The sequence below is a fragment of the Mastigoproctus giganteus genome, chromosome 11, assembly GCF_048544385.1.
Source record: "Mastigoproctus giganteus isolate SK-2022 chromosome 11, ASM4854438v1, whole genome shotgun sequence".
NCBI lineage: Eukaryota > Metazoa > Arthropoda > Arachnida > Uropygi > Thelyphonidae > Mastigoproctus > Mastigoproctus giganteus.
In genome coordinates, this window is record NC_143585.1 from 33,552,906 (window position 1) to 33,578,718 (window position 25,813).

The 25,813-nt window shown below is 36.6% G+C and overlaps 1 protein-coding gene across 1 annotated transcript in view; it reads left to right on the plus strand.

The window, feature by feature from the left end:
* The window catches only part of BNIP3 (BCL2 interacting protein 3), a 125,869-nt gene that overhangs the window by 16,344 nt on the left and 83,712 nt on the right, over window positions 1–25,813 (plus strand). The window contains exon 2 of the mRNA XM_090384336.1: window positions 18,444–18,615. Coding sequence (XP_090240462.1) covers window positions 18,444–18,615 — 172 coding nt within the window. The remainder of the gene's footprint in view (window positions 1–18,443; window positions 18,616–25,813) is intronic.

The following is a 25,813-nucleotide window of genomic DNA, read 5'->3' on the forward strand; positions in this document are numbered from 1 at the left end:
AGTGCATTTTATAAGGCTGTGAGTCAGAGGACAACTGCCCCCCTCAGTTCTGCTCTGAGCCACAGCACTTCCATTAGCTTGAGCCTTTTGCTTTGCTGCTCTGGTCTGAGTCATGATTCTATTAATTTATTAATTAATTATAATTAATTATGTTAAATATAATTAATTATATTACGTTTGTAATCTAAGTCGTTATATGTATTTATTTAAATGTACAGTTTAACTGCTAACGAAGTTCAACTAATGCTATCTAGTACGGTATATAACTATCGTATCACAAAGACGGGAAAAGTACGAACGGTAGCGGAGTTGAAACACGTGGAAACCTTTACCGATACTTTTATGCAATTACAAGGCAGAGTAAAGAATAAATACACCAAAATAATCAGAAAATCACAAAATAATGTTATACTACTAAATTGAAATCAAAAGTTTTAGAAAAACAATAATTTCAAATCAATAAATAAGAAAAATCCACTTAGCGGCTTTGAACACGACCATCTCTAGTAGCCTCGTCAGCAGACTCCAAACCCATGCTGTCTGAATTATTGCTGAATTAACAAACCCATGCTGTCTGAATTATTGCTGCAGTCTTGTCTAGATGATCCTGCAATGCATCTTTAACCAGTGACTCCATTATTTTACCTGGAACAGAAGTTAAACTAACTGGTCTGTAATTACTTGGTGTCACCCTTCGATCCCCCCCTTTGGGGATACATTTGCACATCTCCAGTCCGTGGGGACCCCCCCCCCCCGAGTCCAAGGATGCTCTCATAATTATGGCTAAGGGTTTGCTTAGTTGCTTTGCCGCCTCCTTTAATATAACTGGATAGATCCCATCCACCCCAGGTGCCTTTCTTATGTTTAACTTCGAAAATTTCTTCTTCCACTTTGCTCTCAGTTATTACAAAATCATTAAGCACCCTGCTGCAATTTGATAACCTTCTGCCATTTTCAAAGCTTAATAACTCCTCATCTGTGAATGTAGATGCAAAGTATGTACACCTTTAACCATAATTATGCGAGCATCCTTGGATTCAGGGGGAAATCTTTAAAGATCGGAGATGTGCAAATGTCTCTCCTACTCACAAAGGTGAAAGTGTGGATAAATGGACAGAGTGAGTAATTACAGACCTGTAAGCTTGATTCCTGGACCAGGGAAAATAATCAGTTGTGAAATAATTAATTCAGGACTTGAGTGAAACAATTATTTGGAAATCAAAGCACAGATTTGTTAAAGGAATTTACTGACTGAACAATCTGATTAGCAATGATATAGTCACACAAAAGGAACGAGATGCAAAAATATTTGATATCATTTATTTAGATTTCAGTAGTTTCTGATTCTGTTCCACAAGAAAGACTGTTGTTCAAATTGGAACTGTATTAACATTAGAAGGTCAGTTACTGCTACAGATAAAAGGATAGTTAAGAGGGAGAAGAGAGAGTGGTTATCAATAGGCATTACTCTTCTTGGACTAATATTGTGAGTGAAGTAGCCCAAGGTTCATTGCTGTGCCTGTTATTGTTTTCTATAATTATTAATTATAATTATAGAAAATGAAGAATAGAAGAATATTATGAAGGTATATCATGCTTACTGTCCAAGTTTACAGACGATACAAAGGTTGGCAGGGTTGTTAATGACAGTATGCTGATGCAACAAGATCTAGAAAAGTTGAGCAGATGGGCTGAGAGTTGGCAAATGAAGTTTAACATTGACAAATGTAAAGTATTACATATGGGAAGCAGTAACCCCAGAGTAATGTATCAACTCTGAGGTACTATACTGACAGTGGTAGAGAATGAAAAGGACCTGAGGGTAATTATGCAGGCTGATATGAAGTTTTCTGAGCAGTGCAGATGGTCCAGAAGAGTAGCTCATGGTGTCTTGTCACTGATATACAGGAATTTTTCTAGCAGGGATAAGGAGGTGATTATCCCCTTGTATAAGGCAATGGTCAGGCCACACCTTGAGTACTGTATACAGGTCTGGAGGCCTCATTTTAAGAAGGATGTAGAGCTGTTGGAATGAGTGCAGAGAAGAGCAACAAGATTAGCGAATGGAACAAAGGGGTACTCTTATGAAGAAAGGCTTAAGTACTGCAAATTACAGTGTCTGAAGTCTAGGCACCTGCAAGGTGATTTGACTGAGATGTATAAAGCCTTGAATGGTTTGAGCATGCTCAATGCTGATGGGATTCTTTCTCTTGCTCGGAATAATTGCCTGAGAGGGCATAAATTCAAATTGAAGAAAGACAGTTGTAGGATAGATGTGTGGAAGTTTGCCTTTAGCCAGCAGGTGGTTGATTGCTGGAACAAACTTCCATCTGTTGTTGTAGAAGTTGATACCTTAAATAGATTCAAAGCAGAACTTCACAAACATTTGGAGTGAGTGGATGGGTGAAATAAAGGTTTTTTTTTTTTGGCTGATTTTATATAAGCTTACTTTCTTGCATCATGTGCCTATGCTAATTTTAAACCATACTTGATTTCTCTGTATAGTTGTTCATTGTACTCATCAAAGTCATTAGGCCTATAACACACTCCTACACAATTTTGTTTTCCCAGTGCTTATTTTGAACCAAACTGACTCAACATTGCACTGTCCACCAATTTCAACTGGATGCACTGCCTTATATATATATATTTATATATGTTTCTTAACTAACAGAATAACCCTTCCTTCCTTTCTATCCTTTTTGTACACTTGTACTTCTCAAATTCCATTTATGCATTCCTTATTATTATTATTTTTTTTAGCTATAGAGAAGTAGAAAGGAATAATCAAGAAAGAGAAGAATGATGATATCCAGCTCAGGACCCTGGGTGTTCAACACGTCTCTGTAATCCCAACACAATATCCGCCTTTGATGTCTTGACCTTCAAATTCATCAAATTTATTTACTACACTCCTAGCATTGGTGTACATGCAAGTATTCACACACATGGTCTTACTCTTAGTTACCTTAACAAAGCCCATGTATTTACTTGTTTCATGAAGACTCCTAGCATTTCTTGAAATCCCTAGTAATTTGCTTTCCAGGCTGCTGCTCATTCCAATAGAAGCAGTGCAAGAAACACTTCCACCTCTGCCATTGGCTACTGTTAATCTGTGAATCCACCCAAGCTATCAGTTTTCTGACTCACCTAACATTGCCTTGATAGCATCAGCAAATATTCTTGCACACTTTCTATTTAAGTGTACCTTATGCCGGTAGAAGCAATCTGTCCTGTGAACAAACACAGACCATGCAAAGAAAAATTCTAACCCATGTGCCTTTCACAATCTCTCCAGGGCCAAATTGATTGACTAGGCTCTCATCATATACTCTTTTTCTTAGCCACCCTAACACAACCCATGTATTTACTTGTTCCACTATGACTCCCAGCAATCCTGGAAATCCCCATTGCCCTGCTTTCTAGGCTGCTGGTCAATTGCATTTCAATAGAAGCAGTGCAAGAATCACTTTCACCTCTGCCAGCGGCTACTATTAATCTATTAGTCCCTGTAGCCCCCCAAGCTAGCAGTTTTCCAACCCATCTAACTCTACTTCGATAGCATCAGAAAATATTCTTGCACCCTTTCTATTTAAGTGATCCCATCCCTGTAGAAGCAGTCTCTCCTGTTAACAAGCACAGACCAGGCTGAGAAAAATTCTATCCCTTGAGCCTTGCACAGTCTCTTCAGGGCTGAATTCATTGACAAGGCTCTCATCATATACTCCCTCCTATCGTGTCTGGGCAGAATTGCAGGCACTTTCAAATTCAACCCTAACTCTTGGGTTTTTTTTCAACATTGACCTATACTTGTTAAGTAATTCCGCCGGTCTTCTACTCTTAATATCATTAGTGCCAATGTATACAAAAAATATCACCATTTGTGCCCTGAAAAGACAATATCTGCTCTACCACATCAACCTTTGGCCGTGGCAGACATACCCCGGTTCTCTTCCTCCTATCCTTTTTTCACAGTATGTTCCCCGATTACCTGACAATAGTCACTGACAACAACTAGTTCCTCTAGGCCCATCGCATTCTGCCTTGGGGTTGCCGCTGTGTTGGGTGATGTTCAGGCGCAAGCTCTGGCATTGATGTGGGCAGTTGAAAGCTTGATGGGCCCCTCAGTTTAAATCCTTCGAGGGTATCCACCCTGTCCTTCAAGCTCTCATATAGGCCCATAACAACGCTGTGTTAGTGCCTGATTTCTTCACACTCCTTACATTGTTTACACACAGACATTCCCCTTAGCAATATCAGTTAATTACAGTATGCTGCTACAACAGGATTTAGAAAAGTTGAACAGATGGGCTGAGAGGTGGCAACTGAATAACATTGACAAATGTAAAAGGGGCCCACATCTGGTGAGTATGGGCTTGGCACACATAGGGTCCTGAGCTGGATATCATCATCATTCTTCTTATTCTTGGTGATTCCCCTCTTTTCAAAAATTCAAAAAATAATTTTTTTTTTGGCTGGTGCAGCTTAGGCTTCCTTGCACCACATGGCTAATAATAGTAGTAGTAAAGTACTGCATATGGGAAGCAGTAACCCCAGAGTAACGTATCAACTGCGTGATACTACACTGACAGTGGTAGAGAATGAAAAGGACCTGGTGGTAATTGTGCATATAGATATGGAGTTTTCTGAGCTATGCAGATGGTCTGTAAGAGTAGCTCATGGTGTCTTGACAATGATATGCAGGGATAAGGAGGTGATTAACCCTTTGTATAAGGGAATAGTCAGGCCAGACCTGTATACAGTACCTTGAGTACTGTATACAGGTCTGGAGGCCTCATTTTAAGAAGGATGTAGAGCTGATGGAACGAGTACAGCGAAGGGCAACAAGATTAGTGAATGGAACAAAGGATTGTTCTTATAAAGAAAGGCTTAAGTTTTGCAAATTACATTGTCTGGAGACTAGGCACCTGCGAGGTGATCTGATTGAGGTGTATAAAGCCTTGAATGGTTTGAGCATGCCCAATGCTGATGGGATTCTTCCTGTTGCTCAGAATAATTGCATGAGAGGGCATAAATTCAAATCCAGGAAAGACAGTTGTAGGATAGATGTGCGGAAGTTTGCCTTTATCCAGCAAGTGGTTGATTGCTGGATCAAACTTCCATCTGTCGTTTTAGCAGTTGATAGCTTAAATAGAGTCAAGGCAGAACTATACAAACAATTTGGAACAAGTGAATGGGTGAAATTTTTGGCTGATTCTATATAAGCTTGCTTTCTTGCATCATGCCTTTACTAATACAGGAATGTCTTGGACAAAGGGAATAATTCCCAGGTCTAATGACAATTAATCCTAAGATTAAAGAAGCCCTTGGCTTCTTCAGTCATATGGCTATTACTAATATTAATTCATAATTTTGCCTCATCTATTTCTTGGGTATATTTGTTCATTCACAACTTACATATTCATTTATCGGGGTTGGGGAGCAAAATGAAAAGTGCTGCTATTACCATATGAAATTAGATTGGGGCATGATCATTTAAAGACACTAACTCAGTAAGAGGGTCAGCAATATATTTTAGACACAGGTGAACTTTGAAAATAATTCACCATACTGAAGTTTTTTTTTTTTTGTAGAACTATTTCACTAATTTACAAAGCATTTCACTAACATTTTCGAGGCATTATTAATAAGGAAATTTATCAACATCCCATGTAATTTTGTACTAGACTACTATAGGTTTCAGCATTTTATTTTTTGGTGCATATTAAAAAAAAACAAAAAAGATTATTTGATATATAGCTCAGCTTGCCAAGTGGGTTCCATATCACAAAAGCACACTAACAGTTTAGCCATTATCATGAATTGTGCTTCTGTTGAGAGTTTAAGATTCATTTCTCAGAACTGTTGAGTAGTTTGAATAGAATAATTTGATATCAAATGTAAAAGTGAATATTTATTCCCTGCAGTGCTATCAAAATAATCATCCAGTCCATTTTTAAGTGAATAACGCTTATATAAAGCATAAAATTCAAGAAACTTATATAGAAACACATTAGTGTTTAGTAAATAAAAAGAATTTTATTCTCTAAAACCGTGCCTGACTACATACTGTGTTAATTATTGAGCCACATTGCTGTTGTCCAGAACTTTTTATGGTATCCAAATTTATTTCTGAAAATTTGAATGTTTGCTATGCTAAGCAATTGCATCCTAAATGCATGCTGTACTCCTAGACAATGGGCATTTTCAAAATCTAAAAATGTGTATTAGTATAATATTCTTACATAATCAAACAGTATTTTGATTTAGGTAATTTTATCTGCAAGCTGTATTTTCCACAATCTCTTCTTTCTGGAATCATAGGGAATCAACCAAGTTAGATTTTTTTATTTTTGAAAAAATATCTATATGCATATCATTATGTATTTGAATTTATTGCTTCAATTTATTATATATATTATTATATATGTAAGCAAAGCTAGAATAATTAAGTGAAAGAAACGACTGAAAGATGGAAATGTAAAGAGTAGAAGGTGCCAAACTTAATAGGGAAAGGATAGAAAGAAAGAAGTTTTGGGATGGATGAAAGGGAAAGAAGGTGAAACACCTAAGTGAAACATTAAATTACAAGAAATTAAAGACCTGAATTAGAAAGTCAATTAGATGGATGAAGCTGTAAATAAAAAGTAAAAATAAATTATTAATATTTATGATTACAATAAATTAGCAAGCTGTGAGAAAGTAATGAAAAATAAAGTAATAAAATCTGATGCTTGCTATAAATAATAAAATAATATATATATATATATTTTTCTGGACTGTTTAGTCTTCAGCTTGTTTACATTATCTCTGTATACTTGACATCTGTGTACCAGAGATGTGTGCCAAGTATACAAAGCCTCATTTAAACATGGATATAGTTCCAAGAACTCATTTAGGATCAGTGCCACCTGGAGGGGTTTGCTTGCATTCCTTACAAGTTGTGTACTTTTCACTGTGTGCTGTCCTTGAATGAAACAATGCCATCATTCTTTTCATTTCAGATTTGTTTCATAGGACATTAAAAAATCCATATTGTTTACTTCAAATATTCCAAGTTATCATAAAAGTTGCAGATGATTTTAAGCTACTATAGGAGTTCTAACAATTTCTGTATACAATTATCTGATTTTTGCTAATTTAACACTGTAGAGTTCATTTGTTTCAATGTTTTTTTTTTTTTTTTTTTGAGTGAACATCTGATATTGATAAAAGTTTTTTTTTTTTATTTTTGATAATGCTTTTTATAATATATTTGTGAAAAAACAAATAGGATCTTTTTTAAATATTAATTAATCTTTTGCTTCAATTTAAAATTTATTTTTTATTTCTTCTTTATTCATTTCCTAACTTTTATATTTTTCATCAAGGAAAGGAATTCAGTAGACTCGATTTTCCTGGATAGATGGTAAAAAAACAAATCCCGGATAATGATTTTCCTGGATAGATGGTAAAAAACAAATCCCGGATAATCCAAAAATACAGAAGTCCTCGACATTCGTAAGACGTAACCTCTTACTTTGTCGAGTTTTACGTAACTCGGGAATAGCTAATAACATACTGCAACTATATTATTATTAACAAATCTGAATTCAGCGCGATACTTGTTAATCTTTGACCATTTTCATACATTCTTATTAGTTTAATTTTCTGATCGAAATCGATCGCTTTCCTTTTCTTGGTAGTTTACTAGTACTGTACCGCTGTCACTTATTCTCTTAGTCGGCACCATGATAACTGTCAAGGCGAAAACACAATTATCACTCCGCGCGTGCTCACATTTCTGGATGTCACTATCATAAAAAAATTTGCATTTTCCGTATTATTGGGCCTTTCTGTTCACGCATCTAGTTATAAATGGGTAGTAAACTCGATCTTATTGCATTTGCGAAAATACTGATACCTGGAATTCTGTGGGTTTTACGTTATTATGGTGAAATGTGTGGCCCCTTCACTGAAATCTTCAGTCATAAAAAAAAAAAAAAAATAATAAATAAATAAATTGTAAGAATCTTCTCTTCTTTCTTATTTTTTTTGCTTGTTACTCCGTATCTCACTTGTGCAATTTGTGCGTGCCGTGATCGTCATTATTGATTTCTTCTTCTTCTTATTTTTTTTGTTTTAAATTTTACAAACCTAAAAAAGAAAAAAAAAAACAAATGAGTGAAAAGTATTTACGTAAATCCGTAGTTGCGTAAGTCGGGGACTTACTGTATCGGAAAATGTTCAACGACCTTCGTAAAAAATATGACGATAGATAAAAAATGAAAAAAACTTACACGTACTACTTACGTGTCCAATACGATGTTTCCCTTTATTTTTTGCGATGTCGATTTTAAATCTAATAGCTTCCTTTTATTTTTTACGATGTTGCGTATGATTTGGTCACCAACATTATAATGGTAACGGATGCACTGTTTTCAAACTTTTAAATAATTTCAAGCTTTTGTTTAACCGAAAGCGCAACTCTTTTGCGTTTATCCATCATTTTAACGATTTCTAAACAAAAAAAATAAAAATAATAAATAAATAAATATATATATAAATTTTTTTTTTGTTTGTTTCGTTATTTGTCAGGGATGTAGAAATTTTTTTTTACAGTAAAGATATATAAGAAATTGATTTTATTACGAAAAGTAATTACGTATATCCAGTAAAACCTTAACTTTAATTACAATAAAACATTAAATACAAATAGTTGCAGCGTTCGAGGCTGAACGTGCCCCTTTGTCAGCAAATTCTGAAAGCTGCAACTATTTGTATTTAATGTTTTATTGTAATTAAAGTTAAGATTTTACTGGATATACGTAATTATTTTTCATATCTGCAATGGATTCCAGTACAACAGGCCCAGCCGACCGGGCTAGCCGAGTGGGTAAAGTACCTGCCCGGCAACCCCAAGGTCGCGGGTTCGATTCCCGCCTCGGGCTTGGATCAAAGTACTGCAAAAAAAAAAAAAACCTTGGGAGGTGCAATATGGCCACAGAAGCCGATGCGCCAACAACTACCAAATCAAAAAAAAAAAAAAAAAAAAAACAACAGGCCCATTTACTCTGATTTTGTTATTTTCAGGTGATATGTTTTGTATTGCCTGAAAATAATAATATGAGTATATTTTGTGATTATTTGTATATAATGGTAATAATTTGTACGCATCGCACATTGCAGTGTTACAATGTGTAAGACACGCTTTTCTTTCATTCGTAAGGTCCTTATCCTTCTGTGGGCGACACTTACCTTTCTGTCATAAGGTCCTTCTTCGGGGAAAACAAAAAACTTATAATTACTTTATACCTAAAATTGCACTCTGTACTTAAATTTAATTGGTATTCAGGTCAATTCTGAATATAAGTGTTTTTTTTCCAGCAGAAGGACCTTATGACAGAAAGGTAAGTATCACCAGAAGGACAAGGATCTTACGATTGAAAGGAAAGTATCTTGTACGTTAATTGGTAACACTGTGATGTGTACAAATAATCACAAAATATACTCATTATACTCATTATTATTTTCAGACAATACAAAACATATCACCTGAAAATAATATCAATTTCTTATGTAGTCAGAAAATTGTGTTTTTATTCTTTCTGAAAACGAAAGAAAAAGTATATTGGTTTGTCCATTATTGTTTTTATAACTATATACTGTACTTTTATTTTTATAATCAAATTCTTTTATGTAATCAGAAATTGTTTTTTATTCCTTCTGAAGGAAAAAAAAAAAAAATACTGCGCGTACGTAACGTTACGTACGCGCAGTATTTTGCCAGTACGTATATACAATAAGTATCGCGCATGCTCAGTTAAGTTGGAACTGCTCCGTCAGATACGGAGAGTGTCGCGCATGCTCCGTGACAATTCCCAACACGTAGATTGGCAGATAGAGTGAGTGTTGCGCATGCTCGGTGAAGTCGAAACTGCCTTAGAATAGGATTCACGACAGTTCCGAGCTGGCGGGTGACTTTCGGGCTGAACTCACGACACTCAAGTGCAGGATTTCCCTAATGTAGTCAGATAGTATATGGCTTTAAGACCTTTTTTTTTTTAATTTTTGAAAGAAAATAACAAAAAAAAATTATCAAAAAAAAACTAATTTTTTTTAGATCGCTTTTATCAAACAATTTTTATTTAAAAAAAACTAATTTTTTTTAGATCGCTTTTATCAAACAATTTTTATTTAAACTGTTTTAAATTATGAGTTGGCCTGTTTTAGCACCTATTAAAAAAAAAACTTTTTCTTCAGTTTATGAATTAAACAATTTAAAGTTTGCACTGCATTAATATATACTCATGGTTTCTGTTGAAATTTAAGTTATAAATATTGATTTGTATAAGAACATGTTACATTTTTCAAATTCCAATCTTTACAAAAGAGCTATATTGCATTAAAAATTAATAAAATTTATATTTTTTAAATGAATTCAAGTATTAATAGTACTTTATAACTTGAAATCTTGCTGAGTTTTGTCACAAAATTAATAAGAAGCTACATTGTACTTTACTGCACTTTTTTTGCCCTTTTAATTTTTTCTGATCATATAATCGGTTTTTTTTTACATAATTGAAGATGCATATTAAAATCAATATGTACTATTGTGCATATTGATTTGTAAAATTTGTACCAATATGTATTATCGTGTATATTGATACGTACTAGCAGTATGTACTGGAACTTAGGAACAAGTTTGAGCTTCTGTAGACCTTTCAGGACCAAGATATCGATGGGGATAACAACAACTTTCTGAAAGTGGTAGAGCCCAAGAAACCTATAGGTTAAAAGAAATCCAAATAAGAAAAAATTAGTCAAGTGAAAATCTGCTGTACTCCAATGGAAACAGTGAAAAGAGTGAAGGTGGAGTTGGCTTTCTGGTCCATAAAGATATTAAAAACAACATTTTGGAATTCAAAAGTACATCACAAAGACTACCACTCAGGATTTTTAAGAGGTACAAACTAAAGGCTATAATGATATATGCACCAACATCGAGCCATGATAATGACAAGGTTGATGAAATGTACACCGAAATTGACACTTCTAGACAAACAGTAAACTCACTACACCGTCATTATGGGTGTCTTCAATGCTAAGGTTGGCAAGAGACAAAACAGCACAGAAATGGAAACTATAGAAAATTTTGGAATTGATGAAAGAAACGAAGAGGTGCAAGACTTGTGGAATTTGTAGAATCTTGAGGATTGTCAGTAATGAACCCTTTTTCAAGAAAAGGGTGAACAGAAAGTGGACATGGAAGATCCCAAATGGATTAACAACTAATGAAATTGACTTCATCCTCACTAACAGAAGATATATTGTGAGCGATGTTACCGTTCTGAACAAGGTAAATGTTGGACGTGATCACAGAATGGTGAGATGCACACTTGGTATAGATGTAAGAAAAGAAAGGGAAAAAAATGGACTCTAGTAAATAGTACGGTCTTTGAGATTAGCATTAGCATTAGTAGAGGCATATGATGCAAAAAAGCAAGCTTATTCAGCATCAGCCAAAAAAAATAAATAAATAAAAATAAAAAAACACAGACCACTCCCATTTCACCCCTCCGTTCGTTCGAAATACCTGTCCAGTTGAGCTTTAAATTTGTTTAGGCTATCAACTTCAACAACAAGTGATGGAAGTCGGTTCCACCAACCAACCACCCGCTGGCCAAAGGCAAATTTCCGCACATCTATCCGACATCCGTCCTTCCTCAATTTGAATTTATGCCCTCTGAGGTGATTATTCTGAGAAAGATGAAGAATCCCATTGGCATTGAGCATGCTCAAACCATTCAAAGCCTTATACACCTCTATCAGATCACCTCGCCGGTGCCTAGTCTCCAGACTCTGTAATTTGCAAAACTTAAGCCTTTCTTCGTAAGAGCAACCCTTTGTTCCATTTACTAATCTTGTTGCCCTTCTCTGTACCCGTTCCAGCAGCTCTACATCCTTCTTGAAATGAGGCCTCCAGACCTGTATACAGTACTCAAGATGTGGCCTAACCATTGCCTTATACAAGGGAATAATCACCTCCTTATCCCTGCTAGAAAAATTCCTGTATATCATTGACAAGACACCATGAGCTACTCTTGCAGCTCGTCTGCACTGCTCAGAGAACTTCATATCTGCCTGCACAATTACCCCCAGGTCCTTTTCATTCTCCACCACTGTCAGTGTAGTACCGCAGAGTTGATACATTGCTCTGGGGTTACTGTTACCCATATGTAGTACTTTACATTTGTCAATGTTAAACTTCATTTGCCACTTCTCAGCCCATCTGTTCAACCTTTCCAGATCCTGTTGCAGCAGCATAGCGTCAGTAGTGTCCTTAACGACCCTGCCAACCTTTGTATCATCTGCAAACTTAGACATTAAACTTGATATCCCATCATCAATATCATTCATAAACACCGAAAACAACAATGGACCCAACACTGAACCTTGAGGAACTCCACTAATAACATTAGTCCACGTTGAGCAGTGTCCATTGATTACCACTCTCTGTCTTCTGCCACTCAACCATCCCCTTATCCATAGCAGCAATTTGCCTCCAATGCCACACTGCTCCAATTTGTGCAGCAGTCTTCCATGTGCAACAGTATCAAAAGCCTTTCTAAGATCCAAATATATAATATCAAAGTTATTCCCTGCATCCAGTTCTTTTGTGACTACATCATAGTATCCAATCAAATTGGTCAGGCAAGACCTGCCCTTAACAAAACCATGCTGCGTCTGAGCTATAACTGAATTCTTGTCTAGATGATCCTGCAGTGCTTCTTTAACCAGTGCCTCCATTAATTTACCTGGAACAGAAGTTAAACTAACAGGTCTATAATTACTTGTGTCAGCCTTTGATCCTCCTTTGTGAATTGGGGTTACATTTGCACATCTCCAGTCTATGGGTACCTCCCCTGAGTCCAAAGAAGCTCTCATAATTATGGCTAGGGGTTTGCATACTTCCTTTGCTGCCTCCTTTAATATAACTGGATAGATCCCATCCACCCCAGGTGCCTTTTTTATGTTTATCCTCAACAATCTCTCCTCCACTTCCCTCTCAGTTATTACAAAATCATCCAGCTCACTGCCAATGTTTACTTTACCTACATCATTCTCCTTCCTGAATAACTCCTCATGCGTGAATGTAGATGCAAAATACTCGTTTAGATTGTTAGCCACCTGAGCAGGATCCTCAACTGTTGAACCATCAATATCCAGTGGACCAATCTGATTCATCCCTTTCCTTCTCGAGTTCAAGTATGTAAAGAACTCCTTTCTGTTTTTCTTTGCATCCTTTGACAAGGATTTTTCGTAGTCTGCCTTTGCCTGCCTAATCTCCTTTGTGACTTGGTTACAGACCAACTTATATCTATCATAGGCTTCCATGTCACCCATTAATTTGTATGTATCCCATGCATTTTTCTTCTCTGCCACATGTCTCATTAGTCCATCTGACAACCATTTAGGCCTAAACCTTGAACAATATTTCTTAGTTGGTATGTAAAGCCTGGTAGCCACCAAGATTAGTTCCTTGAATGCTTCCCATTTTGAGTTTGCTGTTGGTAACATCATCAGTTGGTCCCACTGTATAGAATTTAAATACTGTCTCAGACCATCATAGTCGCCTTTACGAAAACAAAAACCCTTCCCTTTACCTCTGATGGTAGTTACCTCCTTGAGTAAATCCCACTTCAACACACTGTGATCACTGCCACCTAGTGGTTCATTTATCTGCAGGTTCTTAATGCATGAAGAATCACTACTGATAATCAGATCAAGAGTATTGCTCCCTCTTGTTGCCTCACGAACATGCTGATGTAGAAAACAATCATCCAATAAATTCACAAAAGCCTTGCTAGTGTGCGAGTGACCAACCCACAAATTCCAGTCAATATCTGGGAAATTAAAATCCCCCATTATAAGACTCTCTGATTTACTGGCCCACTCTATTTCCCTGTACAGTTCCTTATTATACTCATCAGAGTCATTAGGCCTATAGCACACTCCTACTCTCAATTTTGATTTCCCTATGCTTATGTCACACCAAACTGACTCGACACTGCCCTGTCCATTGATGTCAACTGGCTTCACTTCCTTTGACTTTGTGTTTCTTAATTAATAGCATAACCCCTCCTCCCCTCCTGTCCTGTCTATCCTTTCTATATACATTGTATTCCCCAAATTCCAGTTCCGCATTACTTATATCTGTGTGACACCACGTCTCTGATATCCCAACAATATCTGCCTTTGATGTTTTGAGCAATACCTCAAATTCATCAAATTTATTTACCAAACTCCTAGCATTGGTGTACACGCAGGTATACATGCACCTGTTTCTATTCTTAGCTACCCTAACACAACCCATGTGTTTACTTGTAACGCAATGACTACCAGCAGTCTCTGAAATATCCTGCATCTTGTTTTTCAGACTTCTGCTCATTTGAATAGAAACAGTGCAAGAATCACTTCCACCTCTGCCAGTGGCTACTGTTAATCTATTAGTCCTTGTATTCCCCCCAACTAGCAGTTTTCCGACCCACCTAACACTGCCTCGACAGCATCAGCAAAAATTCTTGCACCCTTTCTATTTAAGTGTATCCCATCCCTGTAGAAGCAATCTCTCCTGTTAACAAGTACAGTCCAGGCTGAAAAAAAATTCTACCCCTTGAGCCTTGCACAATCCCTCCAGGGCCGAATTGATCGACAAGGCTCTCATCATATACTCCCTCCTATCGTGTCTGGGCAGAATTGCAGACACTTTCAAGTTCAACCCTAATTCACGGCTTTTTTTCAACAGTGACCTGTACTTGCTAAGTAATTCCGCTGGTCTCCTACTCTTAATATCATTAGTGCCAACGTGTACAACTATATCACCTTTTGTGCCCTTAAAAGATGATATCCGCTCTACAACGTCATCAACCTTTGCCCCTGGCAGACATACCCTGGTCCTATTCCACCTATCCTTTTTACAAAGCATGTTCCCTGTTTCCCTGACAGTAGAGTCACCAACAACTACTAGTTCCTGTGGGACCAGCGCATTCTGCCTAGGGGGCTGCGCCTGTGTTGCCTGATGACCAAGTGCAAGCTCTGGCGTTGATGTGGGCAGCTGAGAGCTTGATGGACCCCTCAATTTATTTCCTTCGAGGGCATCCACCCTGTCCTTCAAGGTCTCATAAAGGCCCATAACAACGCTGAGTTGTCGCCTGATTTCCTTGCACTCCTTACATCGTGCACACGCAAAGACATCCCCCTTGGCAGTATCATGTCCCGTACCCGACTGCTCCGCAAACATCAAGCAAACAGTGCATTTTAATAGACTGTGATTCAGAGGGCAACTGCCCCCCTCAGTTCTCCCCTGAACCAGAGCACTCCCATTAGCTTGAGCCTTTTGCTTTGCTGCTCTGGTCAGAGTCATGATTCCAATTTAATTCAATAAAATTTAAAACAAAAATTAAATCCTTAAGTTATATCCCAAAACAGTTATGTTATATATTATATATATATATTTTTTTTTTCGGTATCTAGTGTTCCCTTTATACAACTTCCGTATCACGTGTACCACTATAGTTATGTATTAATTATTTGTTACGATTAATTCGTTATATATATTTATAGAGTTAAAAATACAATTTTATTGACAATAAAGTTTATCAAGATTAATAGATTTACTGATTAATTGACAATATTATATTATGCAGTATACTACACTAAGCTTATGCTATCGTGTAAAAATGGCGGGAATTCACGAACGGTATTTCTACGGACTCGTAAGTATTGATTAGCTTCGAAATCTCGCTATCTCAATTTAGAATAAACTAAGGATCCTGACTAGGTCTATAATCTACTTATAGAAGATAATTTGATATAACAATTGGTTAATAAATCGACTAAATTTGGTTAAAAGACCTCTCGTTCAATTTGTGACACGTGGATTTGATACCGTTACCGATACTAAGTAATATCTACGAAATCTCTGTCTAAGTTAAACTTTAAACTAAGTATCGTAACTAGGAATATAAAGCTACTCTAGAAAATAAGTTAATATGACAATTTAAACTAATAAAGCAGAAAATAAATCAGGAAAAACTTGTCTGTTTGAAGAGCTTTATGGAGCAATGTCTGCACAGGCTAACCTCGCCTGTATAACAGAAGAGAAGAAAAAGCAGTATGTATTGGAACTTAGGAACAGGTTTGAGCTTCTGCAGACTTTTCAGGACCAAGATATCAATGAACACAACAACTTTCTGAAAGGGATAAAGCCCAAGAAACCTATAGGTAAAAATAAATCCAAATAAGTATTATTTGGATTTATTAAAAAATAAGAAAATTTTTTTTCTTATTTTTTTACAAGGACAAAATTGAGTATATTGAGTTATCAAGAAAAGTAGAACAAGTATTAAGGGAAAACAAAGGACTTAAACCAGCAATCATGAGCAGTAATACAGAAAAACAAATGTTACTAAATCTGAAGAATAGTGATGGTGTACTTATAAATATCAGAGAAAGCATAATTCAAATAGCAGAAGACTACTATAAAGTATTATATAAAGGGCAAGGGAATGATGCCAGCAAGGCTCTTCACAAAATACATTAGGAAAGGCGTGATGCCCAAGGAGTGGAATAATGCAATCATAATTTTGCTGCATAAGAAAGGAAATTGGAAATAATAGACCAATTAGCTTGTTATCCCACATCTACAAGTTGTTCACAAGGATCATTACTAACAGATTAGAAAGAATACTTGATGAGAATCAACTGAAAGAGTAAGCTGGCTTTAGGACAGGTTCTCAATTATGGATCACCTTCACATAATGTAGAAAGCAAATGAATATAAAATGGAGAAAGCAAATGAATATAAAATGCCATTATGCCTGGCATAAGGCAAAGTTTCGGGCACTGGAAAGACAAGGTATAGACATCCCATACATTAGTATCTTGAAGAAAATATATGAGAACATTATCTCCATTATTAGACTAGACAAAGACAGTAGCAAATTTAAAATTCAGAAAGGAGCTCGACAAGGAGACAATATTTCCGAAGTTGTTTGCTTGCTTCCCTTGAAGAACCTTTCAGAAGGTTGAATTGATTGCAGAAAGGAGTCAATATGAATTTAGAGTACTTAAACCATTTACAATTTTCAGATGACATTGTGATCATAAGCCATGATCCCGATGAATTAGAGGAAAATATCTTAATCAGTTATGCAAGTTATCAGAGTTAATAAGGATTTCGGACTAAAGATGAATATGATTAAAACAAAAGTAATGATCAAGTATTCCACAAGAAGGGATATAATCATTGAAGGGAGCATAGACTGTGTATGGGTCATATTATCAAAAGGCTGGATTTAGCTTGTGCTAAAATCCAGCTGTGTAGTTGCCAGGTGCTGGCCCTCAACACTCAACATAACAACACACCTACATACATACACTTGCCGGCCTTGGCTTTATGCCTTTTCAGATGCTACAGCAGCGTATAGGAGAAACCTCAATAAAAACCAAAACATGACCTTGTGCTAAATCCAGCCTTCCTCATGTAAGGCAGTCAGGATTGTGTGTGAGGCCCACCAGCCCCAGAAGGCAAAGTGGCCTTCAGAATATTGTCTACCTTCCCTTCAGTTATCGTTTCTTTAATTTTATTAGGATTTAAAACTTATCTCTCTTTTAATCTGTAGTTAATTTCTATATGCAGTGGTGTGTGTACTCAGATGTAATTTCTCTGAAATATGTTTAGTTTCACATCTAATGAACGTTCATTGCTTCCTCATTGTTTGACACATTTAAACTGACATTGTATACAAGTTTAGAATTCAATTCAGAGCCAGTGACATTCTCACCACACATGCAAAAAAAAAAAAAAATTGTTTTGACTATCTGGTTGTCATGTAGGGAACCCATACATAATAGGTGTTTTTGACTGGGTGAAAAGAAAGCTTTGAAAGGCACTGTAAACTAGCAGCAGTATATATTTGTTATTGTGCTAATCTGGAAATATGAATTTTCATGTTGTAAGTTAAGTTTAGTCTGTAAGTTAAGAGCCTGTGGACAATATCATACTAAAACACCATATATGGATCTACAAAATAAACCAGAAGGAATATAAATTCTGAGTAGGAAAAATGGCAACTTTTGATCGTCCCTTTAAATATGAGACTTAACAATTGTTATGAGATGCAATGTGTATAACATGAATATTTATTGGAAACAAAACTGAAACTTCTGCTTTAGAGAATTTTTTAATGCTGCCATCTACAGCATTGTTCTATTTTATATAGCTTAAACCATAATATAAACTTTTTTAATTTTCATTTTTTTTTAAATGCAGTATATTCTGAATTAAATTTACACTTTTATATTTTGCTTTACAATTCAGTCAGAAATCCAATGTAATTTTTTCCTATAATGAAATATTTTCTGCAGTATGCATTGTTTCATAAGAATTGTTTTTCCAGACAACTGGGTAGAGATTTATTATAATGGGGGAGAACCTGTTTCTTCAAGAAATTCGCCTGCAAGAATAAAATCAATTCATGAAACATATATGGAAAAATTATTATTGGAAGCCCAGAGAGAAAGTAGTCATGCATCTCCCTCAGGGAGTGAAGGTTCTTCCAAAAGGAACAGGTAATTTTTGATAACCTCTGTAATGTTAAAAGTTTGAATATAGCTTATTGATTTTTCTTTAATTATAAATCTGCCAGTTTAAATGTTTTCATTGATTTGTACCATCCACGATAAATACAGTTAGGTCTGATAAGCTGATTTTTATTTCATAGTAGAACATCAAGTATGGGGAAGCTTTGATTTATCCTTTCATGAGTTTGTTAAATGTTTTGGGGTGCTTGATAGAGATATCTCTACTCGGCATTCCACTAGGAACTAGCTCTATGGAGCAGTTTCTATGAAATTTTTAAAAATGAAAACTTTGTAGATAAATGACAGTTTAAGATTCTAAATGACCTCTATCAGCTGGGGAGATAAAACATGGGTGAGTCTATCAAAATTGTGGATACATCAGAGCGGTATTTGTTAGAAAAGCTGTAAAGGTTGAGAAGGTTAAGGCTCTAGGATGGTATAAATTCAGTTATAATTTTAAAAAAAACTGGATGTGAGTATATAAAATCATTGGGAATGTTAATGGGAGTGTCATTAGACTCTAGGAAACCCCTTCCCCCTTGGGGTATTAGGGGTTTCCTAATATCCCTCCAGTTCACAAGGTGGTGCTAAACTGGAGTTGGGAAACTATAGGCCAGTGAGTTTGACTTCTGTGGTAGGAAATATCTTAAAGTCTGTCAATAAGGACTATCTTGACAAGAATAGTATCTTGAATAGATCCTGGCCTAAGTTCATTGGGATTGGAGGGGGAACAGCTTCACGAGTCTGGTAAATTACTATATGGCCATTAAACAGATGGATGCCATGCACAATTTTGATATAATTTATATATCTAGACTAGAAAGCTTCTGATACTGTCTCTCATGAAAGGCTGCTATATAAACTGGAAGAAGTTGAGGTTACTGGTAAGATACTACACTGGATTGCAGGCTGGCTAAAAGATAGTAGACAGAGGGATGCTATAAATGGTCAGTCTGCAAGGTGGTCCAGCATAAGAAGTGGAGTTCCTCGGGGATTGGTGTTGGCTCCCCTCCTATTTCCGATTTTCATAAATGATATTGTGAGTATCTTCTTCAGGCAAGTAGTGTATCTAAGGTAGGCTGTCAAAGTTTGCTGATGATCTGAAGCTGGGAAGGTTAGTTGACAATCCAAACCAGGCAATGTTGCTTCAAAGGACTTGGATCAGTTGCATATATGGTCTGAAAAATGACAACTAAAGTTGCATGCTTCTAAATATTAAATTATGCATTTAGGGAACAAAAATACTGGGGTCAAATATAAGCTAGGGGAAGAGGAACTTAAAGTGAGTGAAGACTAAGAAGACAGGATTTACAATTCAGTTTGATATGAAATTTTCGATGTACGATAAAAGGCAGCTACAAATGCCCATGGTACCCTGTCCATGATTTATAAGTCCATTTCTAGTATGGAGAGGGATGTCATTAATGCTATTTACAAGCTGATGGTTAGACCACATTTGGAATATACTGTTCAGATCTGGAGAGGATTCAGAGAAGGGTAACCAGATTAGTGATGAGTGCAAATCAGTGCACACATAGGAAGAATGTCTTAGAGGGTGTAGACTGCAAAGTTTACTTATAGTTGCATAGGTAATGCATTATCAGTCACTGAAATAAGTTGCTTTCCAACATGGCAGTGAGCTTGGCCAAATTCAAGGTGGAATTGGATGGTTATGTGGAAATGAAAATAATATAAATATTTTATTTTATTTTTAATTTATTTCCTTTTTTGTCCACTTCCTTGTGCCATTCGACCATATTAATATCTTTGTAATCACAGAAGCCATAAATGCATATATACCTTTAAGATTTTTATTCTTTTTTATTGCTTCCTCTGCATCTAAAACTGGGTTTTCTCTTTCAATTTTGACATTACATTTCTTCTAAACAACTAACGCTGTATGAATCTCAAATCTGCCCTGCCATGGAATATTGTTCCACACATCTAGGGTGGTGCCCCCAAACTTCTCTTAGACTTCTAGACTCCATTCAAAAGAGGGCAGTCAGATTAATTAATGACCTGTTTCTTATGTAGTCTCTCCACTCTCTGTCTCATAGACATTCTTTTCTTTTGCATGCCTTCTCTATAGATATTTCCATGGGAACTATTCTTCTGAATTGGCTTCTGTTCCTTCTCTTTCTCCTCCTCCAAACCAGTCTGAACCCATGCCACAACCAGTCAGCATCAATTTATTGTAACCTTCAATCTCACAGAACCAACTTTTCTTCTTCCTTAATTATCCGTTCATTTTCAGCTTTCTGGAACAATCTTCCTTCACGTGTATTTCCCAAAAATTACAGTCTACAGAAATTCAAGTATAATGTCAATAATATGTCTTCTCCTGTTCTCTCAACCTGCAACATGCACACAGTACTGAGTACTGAGTTCTAATACTATTTGTATTTCGGATTTTAATAAAAACAAAAAAATGAGCTGGATGTATAATGAGCAAGCTAGTTTAATGGCACTGAAAGAGGGCATGGGGAAGTGCAGAGTGATGAAAAGTACTGGATCCTATAACAGCTACAAGTTCATCTGTAATCATACCAAAGAAAAGATAGGGAAAGGCAGATTATGAGAAATTACTGGTTAAGAGAGCAAAGAACTCGGAAAAGGAGTTATGTATGTGAATACAAATAAAAAAAGAACAAATCAAGAAGTCATCCTTGAATAAAGGATTCTATAAATTCCTTTTTTTAGATTTTTAAAATACCAAAGAAAAATTAGGCAATTATTGTTTGTTTATAAGAAAAAACAAAGTTACAGTCATACAATGTAATCATGATATTAACAGTCACTTCCATTTTTCCAGTTCAGAAAACCGTTAATAGTAATGAAAGCAAGAAACCATTTTACATCAATAATGATCAAGACAAAACACACATTTTGTACAAAAATTAACATAAAACAGAGACTAATTACTTTCCATAGCAGACCCCTGTGCCACATCAACTGAGTCAAAATTTCAAACTACACATGTAAGAAACATGTTGTTTATGAGATGCTGAAAGTGAACCTAGCATGTTGAAGAAAAAGACAAAAACGGCAAATAATTGCGCGGAACATGACAGATTCTTTGCATTTTTACTTCCAAGTAATAATTTTTCATTTTTCAAAACAAAATCAAATAAAAGTGTGATTATATTAGCATTAGTACAGGCATATGATGCAAAAAAGCAAGCTTATGCAGCATCAACCAAAAAAAAAACTTCCACTTCACCCCTCCGTTCGTTCGAAATACCTGTCCAGCTGAGCCTTAAATTTATCTAGACTCAACTTCCACAACAAGGGATGGAAGTCTGTTCCACCAACCAACTACCCGCTGGCTAAAGGCAATTTCTGCACATCTATCTTACATCTGTCTTTCCTCAATTTCAATTTATGCCCTCTCAGGTGATTATTCTGAGCAAGAGGAAGAATCCCATCAGCATTGAGCATGCTCAAACCATTCAAGGCATTATACACCCCTATCAGATCACCTCGCCGGTGCCTAGTCTCCAGACACTGTAATTCGCAAAACTTAAGACTTTCTTCGTAAGAGCAACCTTTTGTTCCATTCACTAATCTTGTTGCCCTTCTCTGTACTCGTTCCAGCAGCTCTACATCCTTCTTGAAATGAGGCCTCCAGATCTGTATACAGTACTCAAGGTGTGGCCTGACCATTGCCTTATACAAGGGAATAATCACCTCCTTATCCCTGCTAGAAAAATTCCTGTATATCATTGACAAGACACCATGAGGTACTCTTGCAGCCCATCTGCACTGCTCAGAGAACTTCATATCTGCCTGCACAATTACCCCCAGGTCCTTTTCATTCTCTACCACTGTCAGTGTAGTATTACAGAGTTGATACGTTGCTCTGGGGTTGCTGTTTCCCGTATGTAGTACTTTACATTTGTCAATGTTAAACTTCATTTTCCACCTCTCAGCCCATCTGCTCAACCTTTCCAGATCCTGTTGCAGTAGCATAGAGTCAGTAGTATCCTTAACAACCCTGCCAACTTTTGTATCGTCTGCAAACTTGGACATTAAGCTTGATATACCATCATCAATATTATTTATAAATACAGAAAACAATAATGGACCCAACACTGAACCCTGAGGGACTCCACTAATAACATTAGTCCACGATGAGCAGTGTCCATTGATTACCACTCTCTGTCTTCTCCCCCTCAACCACCCCTTTATCCATAGCAGCAATTTGCCTCCAATGCCACACTGCTCCAATTTATGCAGCAATCTTCCATGTGCAACAGTATCAAAAGCCTTTTTAAGATCCAAGTATATAATATCAAAGTTATTCCCTCCATCCAGTTCTTTTGTGACTGCATCATAGTGTCCAGTCAAATTGATCAGGCAAGACTTTCCCTTAACAAAACCATGCTGTGTCAGAGCTATAACTGAAGTCTTGTCTAAATGATCCTGCAGTGCTTCTTTAACTAGTGCCTCCATTAATTTTCCTTGAACAGAAGTTAAACTCACAGGTCTATAATTACTTGTGTCAGCCATTGATCCTCCTTTGTGAATTGGGATCATATTTGCACAACTACAGTCTGTGGGTACCTCCCCTGAGTCCAAGGAAGCTCTCATAATTATGGCTAAGGGTTTGCTTACTTCCTTTGGTGCCTCATTTAATATAACTGGAGAGATCCCATCCACCCAGGTGCCTTTCTTGTGTTTATCTTCAACAATTTCTCCTCCACTTTACTCTCAGTTATTACAAGATTATCTAGCTTACTGCCAGAGTTGAATACACCTCTGGCTTTCCCCTAACTTATGTTAATGAATTGGACAGGTACTTAAGGTTAGTGTTTAGAGAAGAAACACTCTTAATGGTGAGAAGAAATTGTGTCACTAAAGCTGTGTATTACGATATTAGTAATGCTGTAAGAACAGAAGATTGTTTATTAGAAAAACTTTCTGTCTTAAAGACAATATTAGCATTACTTGAGGCATGTGATGCAAGAAAACAAGCTTATAGAGCATAAGCCAAAAAAAATCACCTTCCCATTTCACCCATCCGGTCACTCCAAACGTTTGTCTAGTTCAGCCTTAAATTTATTTAAGACCTTAAATTTATCATTCCACAACAACAGATGGAAGTCTGTTCCAGCAATCAACTACCCTCTGGCTAAAGGCAAACTTCCACCACATCTATTCTAGAATTGTCTTTTCTCAATTTGAATCTATGCCCACTCAGGTTCTTAATCTCAGCAAGTGAAAGTATCCCATCAGCATTGAGCCTGCTCAAACTATTCAAGGCCTTGCACACCTCAATCAGATCACTTCACAAGTCTCCAGATGCTGTAATTTATAGAATTTAAGCCTCTCCTGGTAAGAGAACCCCTTTGTTCCTCTCACCAAGCTTGTTGCCCTTCTCTGTACTCATTCTAGCAACTTTACATCCTTCCTAAAATGAGACCTCCAGTCCTGTATGCAGTACTCAAGGTGTGGCATGACCATTGCCTTATACAAAGATATAATCACCTCCTTGTCTCTGCTAGCAAAATTCCTATATATCATTGACAAAATTCCATGACCTGCTCTGAGCAGTGCAGAGAGGCACTGCTTAGAGAACTTCATATCCGACTGCACAATTACCTCCCAGGTCTTTCATTCTCCACTACCCTGAGTGTAACATCAACCAATTAGTACGTTTCTCTTGGGTTACTGCTACCCATATGCAGTACTTTGCATTTGTCAATATAAAACTTCAGTTGCCACTTCTCAGCCCATCTACCTAACTTTTCTAGCCTGTTGCAGTAGTATACTGTCTTTACTATCATTAGCAACCCTGTCAACATTTGTATCATCTGCAAACTTGGGCATTAAGCCTGGTATACCTTCATCGAGATCATTAATAAATACACAAAACAATTGGCCCAGCACCGAACCCTGGGGTAGTCCACATGGAGCAGTGTCCATTGATTACCACTCTCTGCGGTCTCCCACTCAACCATCCTTTTATCCATTGTGGCAAAACTTGTTTTCTTGCATCACATGCCTCAAGTAATGCTAATATTGTCTTTAAGACAGAAAGTTTTTCTAATAAACAATCTTCTGTTCTTACAGCATTACTAATATCGTAATACACAGCTTTAGTGACACAATTTCTTCTCACCATTAAGAGTGTTTCTTCTCTCTTGCCCTTAATGCCATACTGCTCCAATTTGTACTGCAGTCTTCCAGGTGCAACAATATCAAAAGCTTTTCTGAAATCCAAGTATATGATATCAAAACTGTTTTTTTGCATCGTTCCTTCATGATCACATCATAGTATCCAATCAAATTGGTCAGACAAGACTTCCCCTTAACAAACCCATACTATGTCTGAACTATTACTGCAGTCTTGTCTAGGTGATCCTGCATCACTTCTTTAACCAGTGACTCCATTATTTTCCCTGGAACAGAAGTTAAACTAACAGGTCTATAATTATTGGGGTCACCCTTTGAACTCCCTTTGTGAATTGGGGATACATTTGTACATATGCAGTTCATGGGGACCTCCCCTGAATCTAAGGATGCTCATAATTATGGCCGAGTGTTTGGTTACTATATACCATCAGCTCCAAGACCTTCTAGCTGATGGCATATGCCCAGTAATTTTGAGAGAAGTAGCAAGAGAATATTAAGCCATTAAGAATATTTATGAGCGTGTCTCTGGACTCAAGAGGCCCTTTGATTGGAGAAGCGACATTGTGTCGCTAATACATAAAGGCAGTTTTAAAAGCAAAATGAGTAACTGTAGACTGGTCAGTCTGACTTGAGTGGTGGGAAAATCATGAGGGAATGATCAAAAGTGTAATACAGGGTCATTTAGATAGAAATGTAATTCTGAAGGACACACACAGCATGGTTTTGTAATGAAAAAATAGTAAGTTATTTTAATAGTTACTCTTGGCTTGGATGTAAGAAATAATTTGAACATTGTTTAGTTAGGTTTTAGCAGAGTATTTTGCTCTGTCCAGTATGAGAAGTTAGCACATGAGGAAGACAAAAAGTGATAGGAAAGTGAAAGATAAGTTCTTGAAGCTAAACGTAAATAAAGCACCCAGGGAGGATGGTATCTATCAAATTATATTACCAGAGGCAGAAAAAGAGGTCAGCAAATCTATAGCCATAATTATGAGAGCACCATTGGATTCGAGGATGTCTAAGTAATTACAGACCTGTAAACATGACTTCT